We start from the raw sequence: 19,429 nt of genomic DNA on the forward strand, positions 1-19,429 counted from the left end.
AGAACATATCATAAAACTTTAATTAAACTTGGAAATACGATTTAACAAATAGCGCGGATCACTCTCTGCACTAGCACCTGGATTTTTTATGAATTTTTCTCTTACGTTTTTTTTTTGTTTTTGTTTTTTTTTTGTTCAAATCAAGATAAATGTTTAAGGTTTTTTTTTTTCTTTGCTTATTTAAATATTTATTCAAAAAGAATATTCCAAACTTTACAAAATTTTTACAAGAAAAATAGTATAAAATGTGGAAATAAAACTTTCCAAATCTGGCATGAGGCCAAAAAAAGGGGGGGAATAGGGGTCGAGGGTCATCCACTTGGTCTATTCCCTATAACTAGTTGCAGTCACCACAATACCGCATTCACTCAAGGGGTTGGATCTACTTAAAACCCCAGATGACATGAACAATATATACAATGACTTTTTTTTTTTTTCAAATCAAGATAAATGTTTAGGGTTTTTTTTCTTTGCTTATTTAATTTCAATAAACTCGACAGGTTAGAGAAAAGCAAGCATCTTTTATATTTCTATAAATATCTTTAAAATCGGAAAGGCGGAACTGGATTTGGATTTCTGTTTCTAATCGTAACTGCTTTCTAATATGCAAGTATTTGTTTGCCAAACGTGTTGTTAGTTCAATTAAAAATTAATTTTTACGGTATATTTTTTTTATAAAACTGTTAGGTGAAAGTATACATAGTAAACATGCTAAGAACGGCTTTCTAAATAATAACGTTATTATTGTGACTCGTCAATATATAAATGTATAATTGTTACATGATAAGGGCTGTCCCCTGTTCATGTAAGTATAAAAATAGAGAGATTAGTTAAAATGAAAATAAGAGAAAGCAGAAATCGAACCCTGGACATAAGTTTTAAAGAACAATAGGTTTAAATGGAATGTCCAGTAAATTGTTAATTCGGATGAAATAAAAGATATACCTTTTTTTTCTCTCATACGGATTCACTCGGATTTCCTTGCTTGGATTCTTGAAACTTCGATGAGGATTTAGAAATATCACCCCTAACTAACTAACACCTTTCGCGCCCAACACCTTATAAAAATAGAGAGATTAGTTAAAATGAAAATAAGAGAAAGCATAAATCGAACCCTGGGCATAGGTTTTAAAGAACAATAGGTTTAAATGGAATGTCCAGTAAATTGTTAATTCGGATGAAATAAATAATAAATAAACTATTCAATTGTTAAAAGAATGTGGATGATAAAATATGGGTTAAATAAATTAGATATGTAGGTTGAATTCCTTTGTGGAAACAACACAAGAAAAAATAGGTTATTGGGAAATCAATGTCGGAAACGTGCAAAGTCGAAACACGTGAATTTTGCTCACGTGGCCGGGATGCATGGATTTCTCAATATAGGAAGTGGGAGTTAGTTGGTCGCAGAGACAGTCAGGGGAGACGGTCAGTGAGAAAACAGAGACAGGCGGACGTCTGAAGCGAGACGTCACTTCAGAAACCAAAATGTGAAACTTTGAATTCTTAATGAGGAAATCACGACCGGTCGTAAGGAAATAAAATTCATCATGTGTTTTGTAATAAATCTCATCTTTGTGTTTGTGATTTCTACAAAAAGGTAAATTGTATTGTTATTATATGTCTGTGTTATAAAATGTCATTACAACAACATCTCTCTCTCTCTCTCTCTCTCTCTCTCTCTCTCTCTCTCTCTCTCTCTCTCTCTAAGATACAACATCATATGTAATAAGACAAGAACTCTCACTAAGACTCATCTTTACTAATAAGAACTCACGTAATATACGCGCACAAGTGATATCGTCTAATACTACTAATAATAACTATATAACATAATATGTAACTATCTATTTGGAAAAGGCGTTGGTAAAGTTAAAATCGAGTTTTACGGTATATTTTTTTTTATTAAACTGTTGAGTGAAAGTATGAATACATTTTTTTTACTCACGTTCACCCCTGACAAGACATATCGCTACTTGAACGTAAGACGCTACAATTTGGGACCATGCCTAGGAAAGATTAACAAGATGTTGATTTACATTACATTTAAACTTTTTCATATCAGTACAGTCAGGGAAGCAGGTAACAGGAAAGGAATTCTAAAGTTTAGCTGTTCGAGGAAAAAAAAACTATTAGAATAGGGAGGTTTCTAGCAATATTGAAGGGGTCAGATTTTGTTGCTAAGCAGGTTTGTCGGGGATATGTACGTTGAGGGGGTATAGATGCAACAAGTTCATCAAAGCACATTCCATTAAAATATTTGTAAAACAGGCACAGAGATACATTGCGGCGATGGGACAGGCGTTGGAACTTTTTTGACAAAGTGGGATTTATTACATTGAAAACTTTTTTTGGACCCTGTCCAAAAAGGGAGAGGCTAATGGTAGATGCGCCAGCCCAGATGTGACAACGATACTCCATGCATGGGCGAATACTGGGCTTGTAGAAGTACAGGATACTCTCGGGTGTGAATAGTCTTCTAGCTTGATAAAGGGAACCCACCTTCTTTGCAGCAGCCTTCCGAATGTCCTCATTATATTTATTCCAGTTCATATTTGAAGGAAGAATTCTCAGGTAGGATGTTATTTGTCCTGGATATAGGTGGTTGGAGAGGCGTCTTGTGATTGTTCCTATTTACAATGCCTCCCCACGGGACAGAGTTAGACACCAGGGTCGTTTTTTAATGTGAAGAAAAGGAACAAAAATAAAAATTGTCTCAGTCGTGAAGGATTTCTCCTCCAATGACAGAGAACAAGAAATTGAAGTGCAGGATCTGAAGAACAGATGGTATTTATTTGCTCCCCCACCGAGCAAATTAGGCACAAGGCCGATTTTTAATGTGAGGAGTGAAGGGAGGGGGAAGGGAAAAAGGGGACCAGCTCCCGAGAGGTGGGAAATGGGAGCTGGTTAATGGTCAGGCATGTGGGGTTGCCCCCACATCTGGTCTTTGCGAGTCATAGCTAGTCATAGCTTGCAGCATCTGCCGGAACAGATGGTGTTTATTTGCTCCCCCACTGAGCAAATTCGGCACAAGGCCGTTTTTAATGTGAGGTAAAAACCAACTCCCCTAAAAGGGGTCACTCTGGTTACCAAAAATAATAATTGTCCCAGTATAGAGGGTTTCTCCTCCATTGACTGGTACAAATTATCTTAAGTGCAGCATCTGCCGGAACAGATGGTGTTTATTTGCTCCCCCACTGAGCAAATTAGGCACAAGGCCGTTTTTAATGTGAGGTAAAAACCAGCTCCCCTAAAAGGGGTCACTCTGGTTACCAAAAATAATAATTGTCCCAGTATAGAGGGTTTCCCCTCCATTGACTGGTACAAACTATCCCAAGTGCAGCATCTGCCGGAACAGATGGTATTTATTTGCTCCCCCACCGAGCAAATTAGGCACAAGGCCAATTTTTAATGTGAGGAGTGAAGGGAGGGGAAAGGGGAAAAGGGGACCAGCTCCCGAGAGGTGGGAAATGGGAGCTGGTTAAAGGTCAGGCATGTGGGGTTGCCCCCACATCTGGTCTTTGCTAGTCATAGCTAGTCCTAGCTAGTCATAGCTTGCAGCATCTGCCGGAACAGATACTACACTTTGATCTTGTCACCCGGACCCCCTGCCATTGTCTTACATTTATGTATCATTCAAACGCGGCCATTGTCTTACATTTATGTATCATTCAAACGCGGTAGTGTTTGAATTTCTGGTTAAGTGTTAGCTTTACTCATTTGAAACTGCTTTAAAGCTTAACCGCTCACTCATTTTGCGACGAAATTTCAAACAATTTTTACAGTTCAAAGCTCACCTTCTAAGCCATATTTTGAAATAATAATTTCCAATTTTTGTTCATTAAAGCAAAAGTATATATACAAGAATAAAAAAGCATTGGAAATACAAAAGGATATAGGGATGGTATGCCAAAAAGTATACAAACAAGATAGCTATGAATGGCTAGGCACATGAAATAGAATAGCATCCAAAGTATAGCCCTATAGCTTTTCTCCAATCTTCATTCCGTGCCATCATTACGGTTGTAAAAAGCTATAGGGCTATACTTTGGATGCAATTCTATTTCCATGTGCCTAGCCATTCATAGCTATCTTGTTTGTATACTTTTGGGCATACCATCCCTATATCCTTTTGCATTTCCAATGCTTTTTTATTCTTGTTAATTAGTATTTTTACTTACAGTCTTATTTTTAAACTTACATTCATGATAGCATTGTCTTTTTTAGGAGGCGGCTCATTGCCGCCTCCATTAGTAGTAGGTCGCTTCCTGCTGGGTTTTAGGTCTTTGGGTTTTGGGCCTTAGGAGTTGCCTCTTGGTCCTCCATTGGTTCTATATTACATATAGAGTGCTACCGCCTCTCTGATAAAACAGTTAGTGTATTATAAAGTTCTAAAATGTTTATATCTTTACTATTAAATTTTTCTTGGTTCATTCTTTGGCGTTTTGGCAAAGATTTGGCAGTTTTTGATATTTATATTTATAATAGTTTGTGCATAAGGCAGCTTTTTTCCCCTTGGGATCCCTGTTATACCGTGCTTTTGAGTCCGCACGCGAGGCATCCTTCTTTTTCTTCTGGTTCTTTGTTATAAAGAGCACGTGAGGCAGCTTTTTTCCCTCGGAATCCCTGTTATACCGTGCTTTTGAGTCAGCACGTGAGGCAGCCTTCTTTTTTTCTGGTTCTTTGTTATAAAGAGCACGTGAGGCAGCTTTTTTCCCTCGGAATCCCTGTTATACTGTGCTTTTGAGTCAGCACGTAAGGCAGCCTTCTTTTTTTCTGGTTCTTTGTTATAAAGAGCACGTGAGGCAGCTTTTTTCTCCTCGGAATCCCTGTTATACCGTGCTTTTGAGTCAGCACGTGAGGCAGCCTTCTTTGCCTCAGGATTTGCATGATACTTAATTTTTATTATTTCAGCATTTTTCTGATAGTATTCTTTTTGCTCAGATAATACATTGACTTTGTTTTTTTCATAGTCTATATTTCTCTCAGCTTTTTTACTACGTGCTGACTTTGACATTTTTTATTAAATGTAAACATATAACACTTATGTGTATCTTACTATAATAGCACTTATCTTATAGCAAGACAACTCTCGTAGAATTGAGATACTGCCCCGTCACCAATAGTTAAAGTGTGGAACGGTATATACACCAATAGTGTAGTTGTTATCTTTATATGAAGTCCTAATCAGTGACAGTGTGAGGTTACTTGGTTAATTTATTGTAGTTTATTTTAGAAAACTTACTTGTTTTTATTAGTAGATTGTGTATAGTAGCCACAATATCTAGTTATTTTTGTGGCTAGGGCTTGGATTTTGATTCTTTTTGGTCAGCTTCCAGTGAGTTCTTAGAAGATGACTTTCTTGCAGTTTCTTTTGCGGTTAATTTAACTTATTTCCTTTGGCGTTTGGTGAGTTCTTAGAAGAACTGGTCTGATCTACTTTTCTTAGCGAGCGAAGAGATTCAGATGCATTTAACAATGGTCGCTATAGTGTATTTTTGCGCATGCGTGAAAATTTCAAGTTTCCTCCTTATTTTTCAATAGTTTGACAGTAGTCATGTGTCTTTCTGCCAAGAGCGACAGACGTCAGTGTTAGCCGTGATCGTCTAGAGGTTAGGACCCCACGTTGTGGCCGTGCTAACCTAGGTTCGAATCCTGGTCACAGCATTGACATTTTGTACATATTTTACAGTCCAAAATCTGAAGAATTATTTGTTTTTATAACATTGTTTTTTGACGTCGTACTTGCTGATAGGTTACTTTTATAACAATTTTGATCAACTGAGATAAAGATTTCGTGGTTTCATTAACGCTGGTGGGTTACTGTTTAAAGAAAAAACCTTAACGTTTACCTCAAATATTCAGCGTCCAAGAAATATAGGCCACTGGCAAACTGGAACGTCTGTGAGCATCCGGTGTATTATTTGGAGCTGTCCCTTTTGAGAGAAGTTCCGTGTTCGAAGTGGTCTATCTACATTGGGTATATAGTGTTTAAAACTTGTTATTACACGTAATCTTATTTAATTATGGAGTTAGTTAAAAAGCGATGGGTCACTGCACTTCTCCGTGTAAAGAGCAGTCGATTGATGCTTGAACTGTTGTCAGAGACCGTTCGTACACCGAGATACATCGTCTCAAAAGAAAGAAGAAGAAAGAAGAAAGAAGAAAAAAGAACAATTGGCCATTTTTGTACCCTTTTTTTTTTTTGCTCTCTTTTGACATTTTAACCGACGTTCTGACACTCGCTGGATTTGTAAGACGCTTCTCTGTAAGAATATGTGCTTTTTGAAACTTATATGTTGATTTTAGTTGAGATTTGGATAGTTTTGTTTTGTAGGCGTATATAGGCGTGTACGGGCCATCCCTGTATAGAGAGTGCTACCGCCTCTCTGATATACATTTTTTGCTTTAATTATATATACATATATATCTATATATAATTATTAAGACCTACATGCAGAGTTTTTCATGCTTACGCAATCGTCAGTGTAGGGAAACGGATGTTTTCATGTTTTGTTTTCCTTTAAATATATATATATATATATATATACGAGGGTCGTGCAATAAGTAATGCCCCTGACCCACTGAAATTTTGTATATGTAATGATTTATATCTCTACGGGTTATGTGGCAAATTACAGCTCTGAACTAATTGTGGTTTCTGTTTTACAGGTGTTCGAACTGAGTCAGGTGTGAAATAGAGCCTGTTGAATGTCGAGCGGTGATCCGGTTTTTGTATTTGAAAGGACGCACACCACAGGAGACTTTTGATGAAATGAAAGAAACTTATACTGATGATGCCCCATCATATCACCCTGTAAAACGCTGGCATCGTGAATTCAAACATGTCCGGAAGTCTGTGGAAACAGCTCCCAGACTTGGTCGTCCCTCCCCTTCTGCCATTGATGAGGCGTCTGCCCGTCAAATTGAGGCTTCCATTATGAAAGATCGGCGCATTACTATTCGCCAAATACACCAAGATGTCAAGATTAGTACAGGGTCTGTGGAAACTATCATTCATGACCATTTGCATATGCATAAGGTACCTGCCAGATGGATTCCCAGGTTGCTCACACCATTCCAGAAGCGAGAACGCGTTGAGTGCTCGAGGATGAATTTGGAGATGTGCCAAGAAGATGAGTCACAGTTTTTCAAAAGACTGATTACACGGGGTGAAACGTGGGTCCATCACTATGATCCAGAAACCAAAGCCCAGTCAATACAGTGGAAGCACTTGGACTCACCACCTCCAAAGAAGGCAAAGGTGCAGCCCTCCGCTGGCAAGGTCATGCTCACAGTCTTCTGGAACCAGGACGGAGTAGTGATGGAAGATTTCCTGGCAATTACATGAGCCTATTATGCTTCACTTTTGAGGGAATTAAGGGAAGCTATCAAAATCAAGAGGCGGGGCAAGATCAGCAAAACCCTCCTCCTGCAGAACAACGCCCCGGTCCACAACTCGCATGTCGCCAGATCAGAAGCACGGGCATGTGGTTATGAAATCCTCCCCATCCTCCCTACTCTCTGACCTTGCACCCTCTGACTTTCACCTCTCCCCAGCCATGAAGTTTATGAAAGGAAATCGTTTCCCAGATGATGCAACCTTGATTTCTGAAGTCATGTCGTGGTTGGAGGACCAACCTGGGGCGTTCTACACAAACGGTCTCCAGAGCTGTATCAAACGATGGGAGAAATGCATAACTATGGATAACTCTAGGTGGTTCCTATATAGAGAAAGGCTAACTGTGCCAACTTTCGTTGCTCTACTGCTATGGGAAGTGGGCCCGGGGCATTACTTATTGCACGCTCCTCGTTTATATATATATATATATATATATATATATATATATATATATACACACACACACACACATTTTAAGAATTTATTTTAACATTATATAATCAATTCTTAGTGCTGCAATATTTTAAGTTATAAATTTATTATGTTTTTTACTAGAACATCTGGTCTTTTTCTTTCCATTTTTAACAACTATCCCTTTTACTTTAATAAGTTTCATCTTAACCATATTATTTTTTATGCTCGCATTTTTCAATGTAATTATACATAGCTAACATGCTAAAAACGTACCGCTTATGGATCTACATTTACAGATTAAATTGATTCGTTTAACTAAATATTTTTTTATGGAAACTACTTTTACTATTTCTGCAGTTTATGAACCGTGGTATAATAATAATATCATCATTATTTAGAAACCTATTCTGAACATATTTTAATAAAAAAAAAGGAGATATCGTAAAATTTTAATTTAACGTAAAAATCCAATAAAAGAAAATAACACGGTCCACAGACTGCAGAAGTGTGGACGTAAGCGTTTTTATTTATTTACTAGCGGGGGATACCCGGCGTTGCCCGTGTGTTTGGAGGTGTGTATGTAGAAGGGAGGGAGACCCTGTTTTAATATTATTTAAAAAATACGATGTTAAAAAAATTTAGAAAAAACAAAACAAAGCAAAACTGCGAACAAATGTAAAAAAAAAAAAAAAGGGAAAAAAATGTGTAAAAGAGGAAAAAAGATTTAGGTAGGAAGACAGGCTCGAACCCGAAGCATCGAGGCTAAGGCAGAAAAACAATGCCGGACACGTTACCTCTACGCTAAAGAGACACACAATTGAGAACGGATAAAATTAACCCTTTAAAAACACTTGCAGGTGGTTGAAATTAACGTCAACGTTTTCTATGTCAAACATGATGTCATTATCGTAGTAGCAGGAGGAGATCGAGTTTAGGGTGAAGGAACCCCCACACACACACACACACATTTTATCTTTTATATTTATAGATGCCCCCCGCCCTGGTTTAGCTTATATATGACGCGTAAAATTGAAAGGAATAAGAAATAAAACGTACGTGAAAGAATACCAAAGAAAAAAAAGGAAAAAAAAAGAAAACCCTCCAAAAAGTTATCGCGTAAAATGCAAATATGTTTATTTAAATCTAATTTTTTTGTTGTTTTTTTTATGGAAAAACAAAATTCCAAAAAATAAAACTTAACGTGTATAATGAAAATATTTTTATTAGATTTTATTTATTTATTTTTTGTTTCAATGAAAAAGAAAAAAAATGAATAAATAAAACCAGAAAACTGACCGTGTTTTTTTTTTTTTTTTTTAATGTTGGTCGCTGTTAACCAATTTGAATGTCGTCTGATTCCAATATCGATAGCGTAATAGTGATTGTGCTAATGAAACTCTCAGAAATGCAATGTATAGAAATAAATAATGAATAAGTAACTAATCCAAAAATAGGAAGTGAGCAGTAAATAAAATATTAAAGCGACTAATCGGTTGAAGATTTGAAAAAAGCTGGCGGCTGACTGCTAACGTTTCTTGTAAAAACTGGAATCCAATGTTAGTTCGTTTCGTTTAATTAATCCTTCGAATCGCAACCCCCCACCCCACCTTCCTACAAAAAGAGTAAAAATAATAAAGGAAGGAAAAAAGTGAAAAAAAGAAGAAATTTATAAAATGGAACAAGTATCCCACAGAATAACTGGAATGTAAATGGAATCTACTTGCTGTGCAAATAAATATATGAAATCGGTATTCACATAATCACAAAAACGCAAGACAAGACATATCCTGTCTTGATTTGAATATGCGACGTGGCATGATATGGCTCTCACTTGAAACCACTCCAAAGACCATAACAATGGCTGGAAACTTCGTTGAGCTGTGCCCTAAAGTGTTGAACCATCTGGATTTGCATTTTGAGGGTGTTGGCAATGGTCCTGTTGTCATAACTTGGATCGGTAGACAGCATGAGTTACGCAGACCGCATGTCTGATCTCGCTCATTGAATGTTGTGTTACTTTCAGACATGATAAAAGGCTCCTGTTTCTCTTGGGGTTTGTACACAACTAGACTATGGTCTGCAACAAAAAATAAAGAAAACCGGTTTTCATCAAACAGAAATGGAATAATGACGTCTTTTCTCGGGCGATAATTTCATTGTTCCACCCTGTAAGTCTTTATTCGCCCGTTTAATAACAAAATTTAAAAAACAAAAGTTTTTATTTTATGTAAAATTTTATATGAAATATAAGTTTATGAAATTATAAAAATATTTATTTATTTTTTTTTTTTTGTAATTTATAAAAATGAAAGTTTTTTATTTGAATTTATATAAATATATGTCAATGAAAGTATAACAATATCGGGAAAACGTAATAATAATAAGAGTACATGCACATGGAAAAGAAATACGTGAGGGAAAAAAGCGAAAAAAAATTGCTTTGTTACCGCTTCCGGTAGATATATACCGGAAGTTAGGAATTTCGTTATCTGACTTTTACCTAGGAATCTAGCAGCGTCCACATTTTCTTGAAAGCAGTGTCATATTGCAATTGATACCTTCGTGTTGTTAAAGTCAAAATCTGATTAGCTCCACTTTCTAGTAATCAATATTTATAGTTGTTTATTTTGCCCCCAAAACAGACAAAATGAGAGTTGGTTTAAAATAACGTTTTAGTACTTACTCAAAAGAATAAAAATCAATTCATTTTATAGATTATCCACATAAAAAAATCGTCTCCTTTATATTTCTTCATACACAATGATACACACTGATAACTGCCAACTGTTCCGCGATGCGTCCCACGGTGGCCTTTATTCCATATTTTGTAAGATGAGATAGGATAGTTTTATCTATCTTAACGTGAATACATGGACCGTAGCCGTAATTCTAACACGATGCATGTATATACAGACCTCATAAACGTAAGTGATCGACCAGCGTGCGCATTGCGCAAAACTAGCAGGATTAGTTTTTTCCTCCCTAAACTGTTCTCTTGGACATTTCATTTCAGACAATGTGGTATGTTTTCTGTCGGAAAGAAAATAACCTTCCACAACTGCTCCGAGTGCCATAATGGAGTTGAAAGTAAGTCAGTCATAGTTTTACATTTTGTATACATTTTGTCTTTCAAAAAGAACTCACAACATTTTGTGAGTAAATATTTTAATCGGCTGAAATTAATGATATACTTAATGTATTGATTGGTTATTTTCACGCTTAAGATCATAATTCATTTTTTTTTTTTTTGTATAAGAAGTAATAAGTTTAATTGTATTAGCTGACCAGATTCAGTGTTGCCATGGAATATGTGGCTTATAAAAACACTGTTATCAATTCTATATACGATATAAATACGATCAGGTGTGTGTTTTATTTTTGTGTCACGCTTACATCCGGATCGTTTAATTGTTATGTACTTTCATTTCTTGTAATAAATAATTTTACCAAGAATTCTTTCTTCGTATTATTTTGAATATTAGAACTATTGTTCTCAGCTTGAGTATTATTTTCAGTGTTTCGATCGATGAAATCTGTTAAATCCTTCAGGTGTATTTTGTCGAACTCGGGAATCTTTTTGTCGCACTCGGGACCTTCACGGAATTTCGAACAGAATCCCATAAAGGATGGATAATTCATATTATTTTGAATATTCGAACTAATGTTCTCATCTTGAGTGTTATTTTCACAACATGCGTAATATAAAACCTACTTGGTTAAATTCAGTTGTAATTTGCACTCTTCTGGGATGTGAAAGTTCTATCGCAGTGCGGTCGACACTCATAAATACTATGGCAAATTACGTATGACTTCTAACAAGTCATGGCTGATTAAACAAAGGGTTCCGTTCAAAATTTCGTGCAGATTCCCGTGTTTAACAGAAAGATTTTGAAGTTCGACAAGATGCACTCGAAGAAGGTCGAAGGTTAGATCCGCCGAAATGTTAAAATAACACTTAAGATAAGAATAGTAATCCGAAAGATCCAAATAATATGAAAATAATATTAGACGAGTAGGAATAGTTACCAGACATAAGAGAAATAGTCGATAAATAATTCGTTCTCACATTGTCATGGTATTATAAAATACATAATCCTCGCAATACATTAAACTACAACACTCTTTTGTATTTTTCTCGTTCTTAAAAACAAGCAAAAAATGTTAGTCTTCCATCTGTGAACTGTTCGCCGTAACCTTGGAAAATTATCAGGAAAAAATAAAACGAAATATTTAATCTCCAAAATGTTGGATGACCTTAAAAGAAATTTGCAATTTGTTTCTTTTGCAGCTTCAACTGTGGATATTCAGACTGGAAAGACAAGCACCTGCCATTTGACAAGTAAGTATTATTCTAATATGAAATATATATCCATAAAATTATAAAACCTTGTCGACCTTGTTTGCTTGCTTGCTTGCATCTTGTCTTCGGCAATCGGCCGATTCCATCTTTAAAAAAAAGAGATGACAGGCAAATGTATATACATACATACATATATATATATATATACACACAAAATTGTATACATATGTACATATATATAAATGTACATAGACATATATACATATATATGTCATCCAAGCTTCAGCATCTGTCTCGTCGACGCAATGTAGCATTCCTCTGCCTGTTCTACAAGTACTTTAACAGTGTATGTTCCGACGAGCTGCAGGCACTTGTGCCCCCTCTACGTAAATACCCCCCCCCCCGACAAACCTGACAAGCAGTACAATCTCACCTCTTCACAGTAGAGATCCCTAGATGTAAGAGAGCCTTCTACTCCAGTAGTTTCTTCCCCAGAACCGCTAGACTTTGGAACTCCCGGTCAGGTTCCTGCTTCCCCAACTGTACTGACATGCAGAAGTTCAAGTGTAACGTGAACCGATATCTTGCTGCCCAACTCGCCACCTAGTATCCCTGTAGTCTGTGTCCCTAATAGTAGCTCCCTACATCAAAGTGGCAATATACCTTGTTTGGGGGTGAAAATGTAATAATAATTTTAAAAAATATGTATATATACATATATATGTATATACACATATATATGTATATATACATACATATGCATACGTATGTATATATATATATATACATATATACGTATGTGTATATATATATACATATATATGTATATATATACATATATATGTACATATATATATGTATTGATATGCATAAATATATACGTACGTATGTGTATATATATGTATCTATATACATGTGTGTATATATATGTATCTATATACATGTATGTAATATATGTATCTATATACATATATATGTATCCATATATATATATATATATATATGTTTTATTTTTATTACCGTTTTATCTGCTTAGTTACGCATGTTTCGGTTACCGATCCAGTAAGCTTCATCAGACATTACTGAATATATATATATATATGTATGTATCAATATACTATATGTATCATATATATATGTATCATATATATACATATATATATGTATGTATGTATCAATATACTATATGTATCATATATATATGTATCATATATATACATATATATATGTATGTATGTATCAATATACTATATGTATCATATATATACATATATATATGTATGTATGTATCAATATACTATATGTATCATATATATACATATATATATGTATGTATGTATCAATATACTATATGTATCATATATATACATATATATACATATATATATATGTATGTATCAATATACTATATGTATCATATATATACATATATATACATATATATATATGTATGTATCAATATACTATATGTATCATATATATACATATATATACATATATATATATGTATGTATCAATATACTATATGTATCATATATATACATATATATACATATATATATATGTATGTATCAATATACTATATGTATCATATATATACATATATATACATATATATATATGTATGTATCAATATACTATATGTATCATATATATACATATATATACATATATATATATGTATGTATCAATATACTATATGTATCATATATATACATATATATACATATATATATATGTATGTATCAATATACTATATGTATCATATATATACATATATATACATATATATATATGTATGTATCAATATACTATATGTATCATATATATACATATATATACATATATATATGTATGTATCAATATACTATATGTATCATATATATACATATATATATATACATATATATATATGTATGTATGTATCAATATACTATATGTATCATATATATATGTGTGTGTGTGTGCGTATGTATCAATATACTATATGTATCATATATATACATATATATATACATATATATATGTATGTATGTATCAATATACTATATGTATCATATATATACATATATATACATATATATATGCATGTATGTATCAATATACTGTATGTATCATATATATATATATGTGTGTGTGTGCGTATGTATCAATATATTATATGTATCAATTTGGTGACTTTAATATTCACCACAGGAACTGGCTTGAATTCTCTATTTACACAGACGTAGCTGGTAGCACAACACATAGCTTCTCTATATCTCATTCCCTATCACAGACGGTTAGATTTCCGACACGTTTCCTAAACAAGCAAGATCAACATGCCTCACTTCTAGATTTATTTCTGACGACAGTCCCTGATGATTGTATAACGAATTCCCACAGTCCATTCGGGAATGATGCTCACGCTGTGATAATACTCCGAGAAAACCATATGCAGAACCCAACATTTCAATCAGGGAACAAAGACTCAATGCGGTGTAAAAATTCATCTATCTTGGCAGTATGCTCTCCCGCAATGTAGTCATTGACGATGAAATCAACACTAGACCCGCTAAAGCAATCGCTGCATTTGGCAGACTCCACAAGAATGTATGAGATAGAAGAGGCATCACCTCCATGACAAAGATCAAAGCCTATAAAGCTGTCATACTCACTACCCTACTCTATGGATATGAAAATTAAATCACTTCCACACCACCAGACTGAGGAAACTGCTTCACATAGGCTGGCAGAAAAGGATACCAGACACAGAAGTCCTCACTCGTGCTAGACTCCTAAGCATCCCCACTATCCTGACGAAGGTTCAGCTTCGCTGGGCTGGTCATGTAGCCCGCATACCAGATTATAGACTACCAAAGAAGCTTCTGTTTGCTGGGCTCCAGCATGGCAAGCGCTCCCATGGCGGCCAAAGAAAACGATTTAAAGACACTCTAAAGACATCACTGAAAGCCTTCAACGTTGATTCGTCATCATGGGGGAAGACAGCTTTAGATAGAGCCAAATGGCAGGCCGCTGTTGATGACGGCGCCTGCAAATATTAAAGCTACCGAAAGGTTACTGCAGAGAAGCGCAGAGAGGACAGGAAGGACAATGTTTTGAAGCCGTCGACATCTGCTATGATTCCCTGTTCCCACTGCATTAGTACTTTTCAAGCAAAGATTGGGCTTATCAGCCATATCCGTACTCACCGATCCTACCCTACAGGATGATCAGATGGTCCTCTGTGTTTCGACACACACACAGAACGAATGCCCACCGCCCACCCGGGAATGCCGATCATGCTGCGATAATGGTAGTAATCGCCCTAAATTCTCGACCCAAAACTGAAGAACCAAAACTAAAGAACCAAAACTGCTCAAAACAACGAGGTATTACAAAAAGACTGACTGGGAAGCCATCAGGGATCTCACCAGAGATGCCCTATGGGGAAATATCTTTTCTCTGAATGGTTCAAAACTGCAATTGAAGCACATGTTCCCACACGGAAATTCTATAGCAAGCCCCACTCTTTTCAATGGTTTACTTCTACTTGTGCAACTGCCATTGCTCAAAGGCAGCATGCGTACCGTAGATTCAACCGACATAAGTCCAGTTAAAACAGACAGAAGTATATAGAAGCTAGAAGTAATTGTAAGAGAGAAATAGCGACAGCTAAGACAGAATACACTGAAACCGTCGGAAAACGTGTCGAAGCACAGCAATTAGGAACCCATGATTTTTTGGAAAATCTACAACAGTGTAGTAAATAATGGCCAGTCAACGATTCCCCCACTATCAATCAATCAGGAGGTTGTTTGCACGTCAACCGAGAAGGTTAACCTACTTGCCAGTCGGTTTGCCTCAAACTCCACATTGGACCCGGCACACCACTCCCTATATGACTTTCCTTTGCGAACAGACGCCACACTAGATGATTTGAAAACCACACCTTCTCAGGTACATGGTATCATAAAAACCTAGACACTCCAAAAGCATGTGGACCCGATCTCATCCCGGCTGTGCTATTAAAAAATGCTCCGCTGAGGTTGCTCCAGTTCTCTCCAAACTTTACAAATGCCTTAACGAATCTTGCTTACCTGACTGCTGGAAAACCACTTCTGTGGTACCAGTTTTCAAGAATTTTGGCGAAAGAACTGACTCATAAAATTATCGCCCCATTAGCTTTCTCCCGCTTTTCGCCAAAATATTTGAGTCCTTAATTAATCAAGCTCTAGTCCATCACTTTACAGCTGCTAAACTCCTGACCAACAATCAATTGGCCTTCGGGACAAGATCAAAGTGTAGTATCTGTTCCGGCAGATGCAAATGTCCCCCCCCCCGCCCTCCGTGGCACGGGGGTGACAAGATCAAAGTGTAGTATCTGTTCCGGCAGATACTGCAAGCTATGACTAGCAAAGACCAGATCTGGGGGCAACCCCACATGCCTGACCTTTAACCAGCTCCCATTTCCCACCTCTCGGGAGCTGGTCCCCTTTTCCCCTTCCCCCTCCCTTCACTCCCCACATTAAAAATCGGCCTTGTGCCTAATTTGCTCGGTGGGGGAGCAAATAAATACCATCTGTTCCGGCAGATGCTGCACTTAAGATAATTTGTACCAGTCAATAGAGGGGAAACCCTCTATACTGGGACAATTATTATTTTTGGTAACCAGAGTGCCCCCTTTTTGCCTACTTTTAGGGGAGCTGGTTTTTACCTCACATTAAAAACGGCCTTGTGCCTAATTTGCTCAGTGGGGGAGCAAATAAATACCATCTGTTCCGGCAGATACTGCAAGCTATGACTAGCTATGACTAGCTATGACTAGCAAAGACCAGATGTGGGGGCAACCCCACATGCCTGACCTTTAACCAGCTCCCATTTCCCACCTCTCGGGAGCTGGTCCCCCCTTTCCCTTCCCCCTCCCTTCACTCCTCACATTAAAAATTGGCCTTGTGCCTAATTTGCTCGGTGGGGGAGCAAATAAATACCATCTGTTCTTCAGATGCTGCACTTCAATTTCTTGTTCTCTGTCAGTGGAGGAGAAATCCTTCACTACTGAGACAATTTTTTTATTTTTGTTCCTTTTCTCCACGTTAAAAAACGACCCTGATGTCTAACTCTGTCCCGTGGCAAGGCATATTAAATAGGAACAATCAATATGGATTTAGGCAAGCACGTTCCACAGCAGATATTCTAACTGTAATCTCTGAACGTATATACCGTTCACTGGACAAAACAGGGAAGGGTAGAGCGGTAGCCATCGATATATCTAAGGTTTTTGACAGGGTATGGCACGATTGTTTTCTAAGGAATCTTAGATCATATGGTATCACTGGAAGAATACATAATGTAATTAAATCCTTTTTTAAGTAAGAGAAAAAATCCAGGTTGTCCTCGACGGTCGTACATCTAAACAATGTGATATAAATGCGGGTGTACCTCAGGGGTCTATCCTTGGACCTTTATTGTTCCTGATATTCATAAATGACCTCCCTGATTAAATTGTTTCTGAGATGGGTATATATGCTGATGACCCCACTCCCTATAACAGGCACAGGGAAAACAAATGAACACATATCTAAGGAAATGGCAGAAACACTAGAGGAAGACCTCCAATCTGTAGTGGAATGGAGACAAAAATGGATGATCACATTCATTCTGTCAAAATTAAGCTTGTTTCCTTCAATGGCTAAGAACACATTACCCGAAAGTACTTCCTTTAAACTTCTCAGTCTAACGTTTACAGGGAACATGAACTGGAATAGATATATTGGAAGCATTGCCAAGGCTGCTGCAAAGAAGGTGTGCTCTCTCTACCATACTGAAAAACTACTTACGCCTGAAAGTATCCTGTACCTCTATAAGGCCATAATTCGCCCACGTATGGAGTACTGTTGTCACATTTGGGCTGGTGCATCTGCTATTTATCTCTCACTCCTGGACAGGGTTCAAAAGAGAGTCGCCAACTTGATAGGTCCTGAACTGTCATCTAAGCTTCAGCCTCTGTCCCATCGGCGAAATGTTGCATCCCACTGCCTGTTCTACAAGTACCTTAATGGTGAATGCTCTGACGAACTACAAGCACTTGTACCCCCTCGACGTGAATACCCCGACAAACCCGGCAAGCAGCTAAATCCCACTCTTTCACAGTAGAGATCTCTACGTGTAAGAAAACCTTCTACTCCAATAGTTTATTCCCCAAAACTGCTAAACTTTAGATTCTGCTTTCTCAACTGTACTGACATGCAGAAGTTCAAGTGTAATGTGAACAGACATCTTGCTACACATCTCCCTTGATAATACCCCTGCAACTTATGTCCCCGATAATAGCCCCCTACTTCAAAGTCGTACTGTGTCTTGTTTGGGGTGAAAATTGAATATATATATATATATATAGGTGTGGCTCAGAGGCTAAGGAATGATGATGGAGTGTTGCAAGTTTTGGTTTCGATTTTAGCTAATGGCACCCAATATAAAAATGAAGTCCATGCTTGTCATTTTTTCAAAAACCCGCATATTTAAGTTAAATTGAATATAACTGTCTAAACAGCCTATACCTCATTTGATTGGCCTTTTATTCCTCTATAATTTTACCTGTTCATATTTCACTTTTAATTGAAGTATCCTAGTGTTCACAACAATTTAAAAAAGTAACTTCAAATCGAGAAGGCAAAAAGAAACTCTGCACAGGCGTAAAAACTAATGTATTCAAAATAAAAAATAAAAAATTATTTTTTTTATTTAACTACCATTATTAAACATTGAAAAAATTCACCATTTTTTTTTCCTTTTTCATAGATAAAGTTAGAAGCCTTAATTGTTAGACGCTACTGTCGCTTTCTATTATGTCCCTTTGCTTCTTTTCTTCTTTTTTTTTTGTCTTGTTTTATTTGGTCTTTTCTTTCGTCATATTTTTTCTTCTCTTTTATTATTTCCTTACACGCACCTCCTTAATTATCATTTATTAAATAAATTACACAAACATAAGTTATATTAGATAAATTATTTACGATGTACATATGTGTAAATTCATAAAAGTCCGTTTTAGAAAATAGTGTACTTTATATAATTCAAATTGTGAACAAAAAAACAAACAAACAAACAAACAGACAGACAAGAATACGAATTTACTATAATAAATATGTATATAGACACATTTAACTTCATGCATCGTGTTAATAGTATTCCTTGTGCATACATGCACGCCAAATTAAAAGGCATTCTAGGACCTACAATGTCATATATGGTCCTGAAATCCTATGGGATAAAGATTTCGATGTTTTTTTTCTCTATATTATTACTGTCGGGTTCTGCTGAAGTCTGATCACTTC

General features: G+C 36.2%; 1 protein-coding gene across 1 annotated transcript in view; it reads left to right on the forward strand.

Annotated features, from left to right (window-relative positions):
* Positions 1 to 19,429, forward strand: part of LOC145272118 (uncharacterized) — a 110,542-nt gene that overhangs the window by 52,101 nt on the left and 39,012 nt on the right. The window contains exons 7-8 of the mRNA XM_080127023.1: positions 10,830 to 10,903; positions 12,105 to 12,155. Coding sequence (XP_079983149.1) covers positions 10,830 to 10,903; positions 12,105 to 12,155 — 125 coding nt within the window. The remainder of the gene's footprint in view (positions 1 to 10,829; positions 10,904 to 12,104; positions 12,156 to 19,429) is intronic.

Source organism: Euprymna scolopes, chromosome 4 (genome assembly GCF_053919585.1).
Source record: "Euprymna scolopes isolate OS-2025 chromosome 4, ASM5391958v1, whole genome shotgun sequence".
NCBI classification, from domain to species: Eukaryota; Metazoa; Mollusca; class Cephalopoda; order Sepiida; family Sepiolidae; genus Euprymna; species Euprymna scolopes.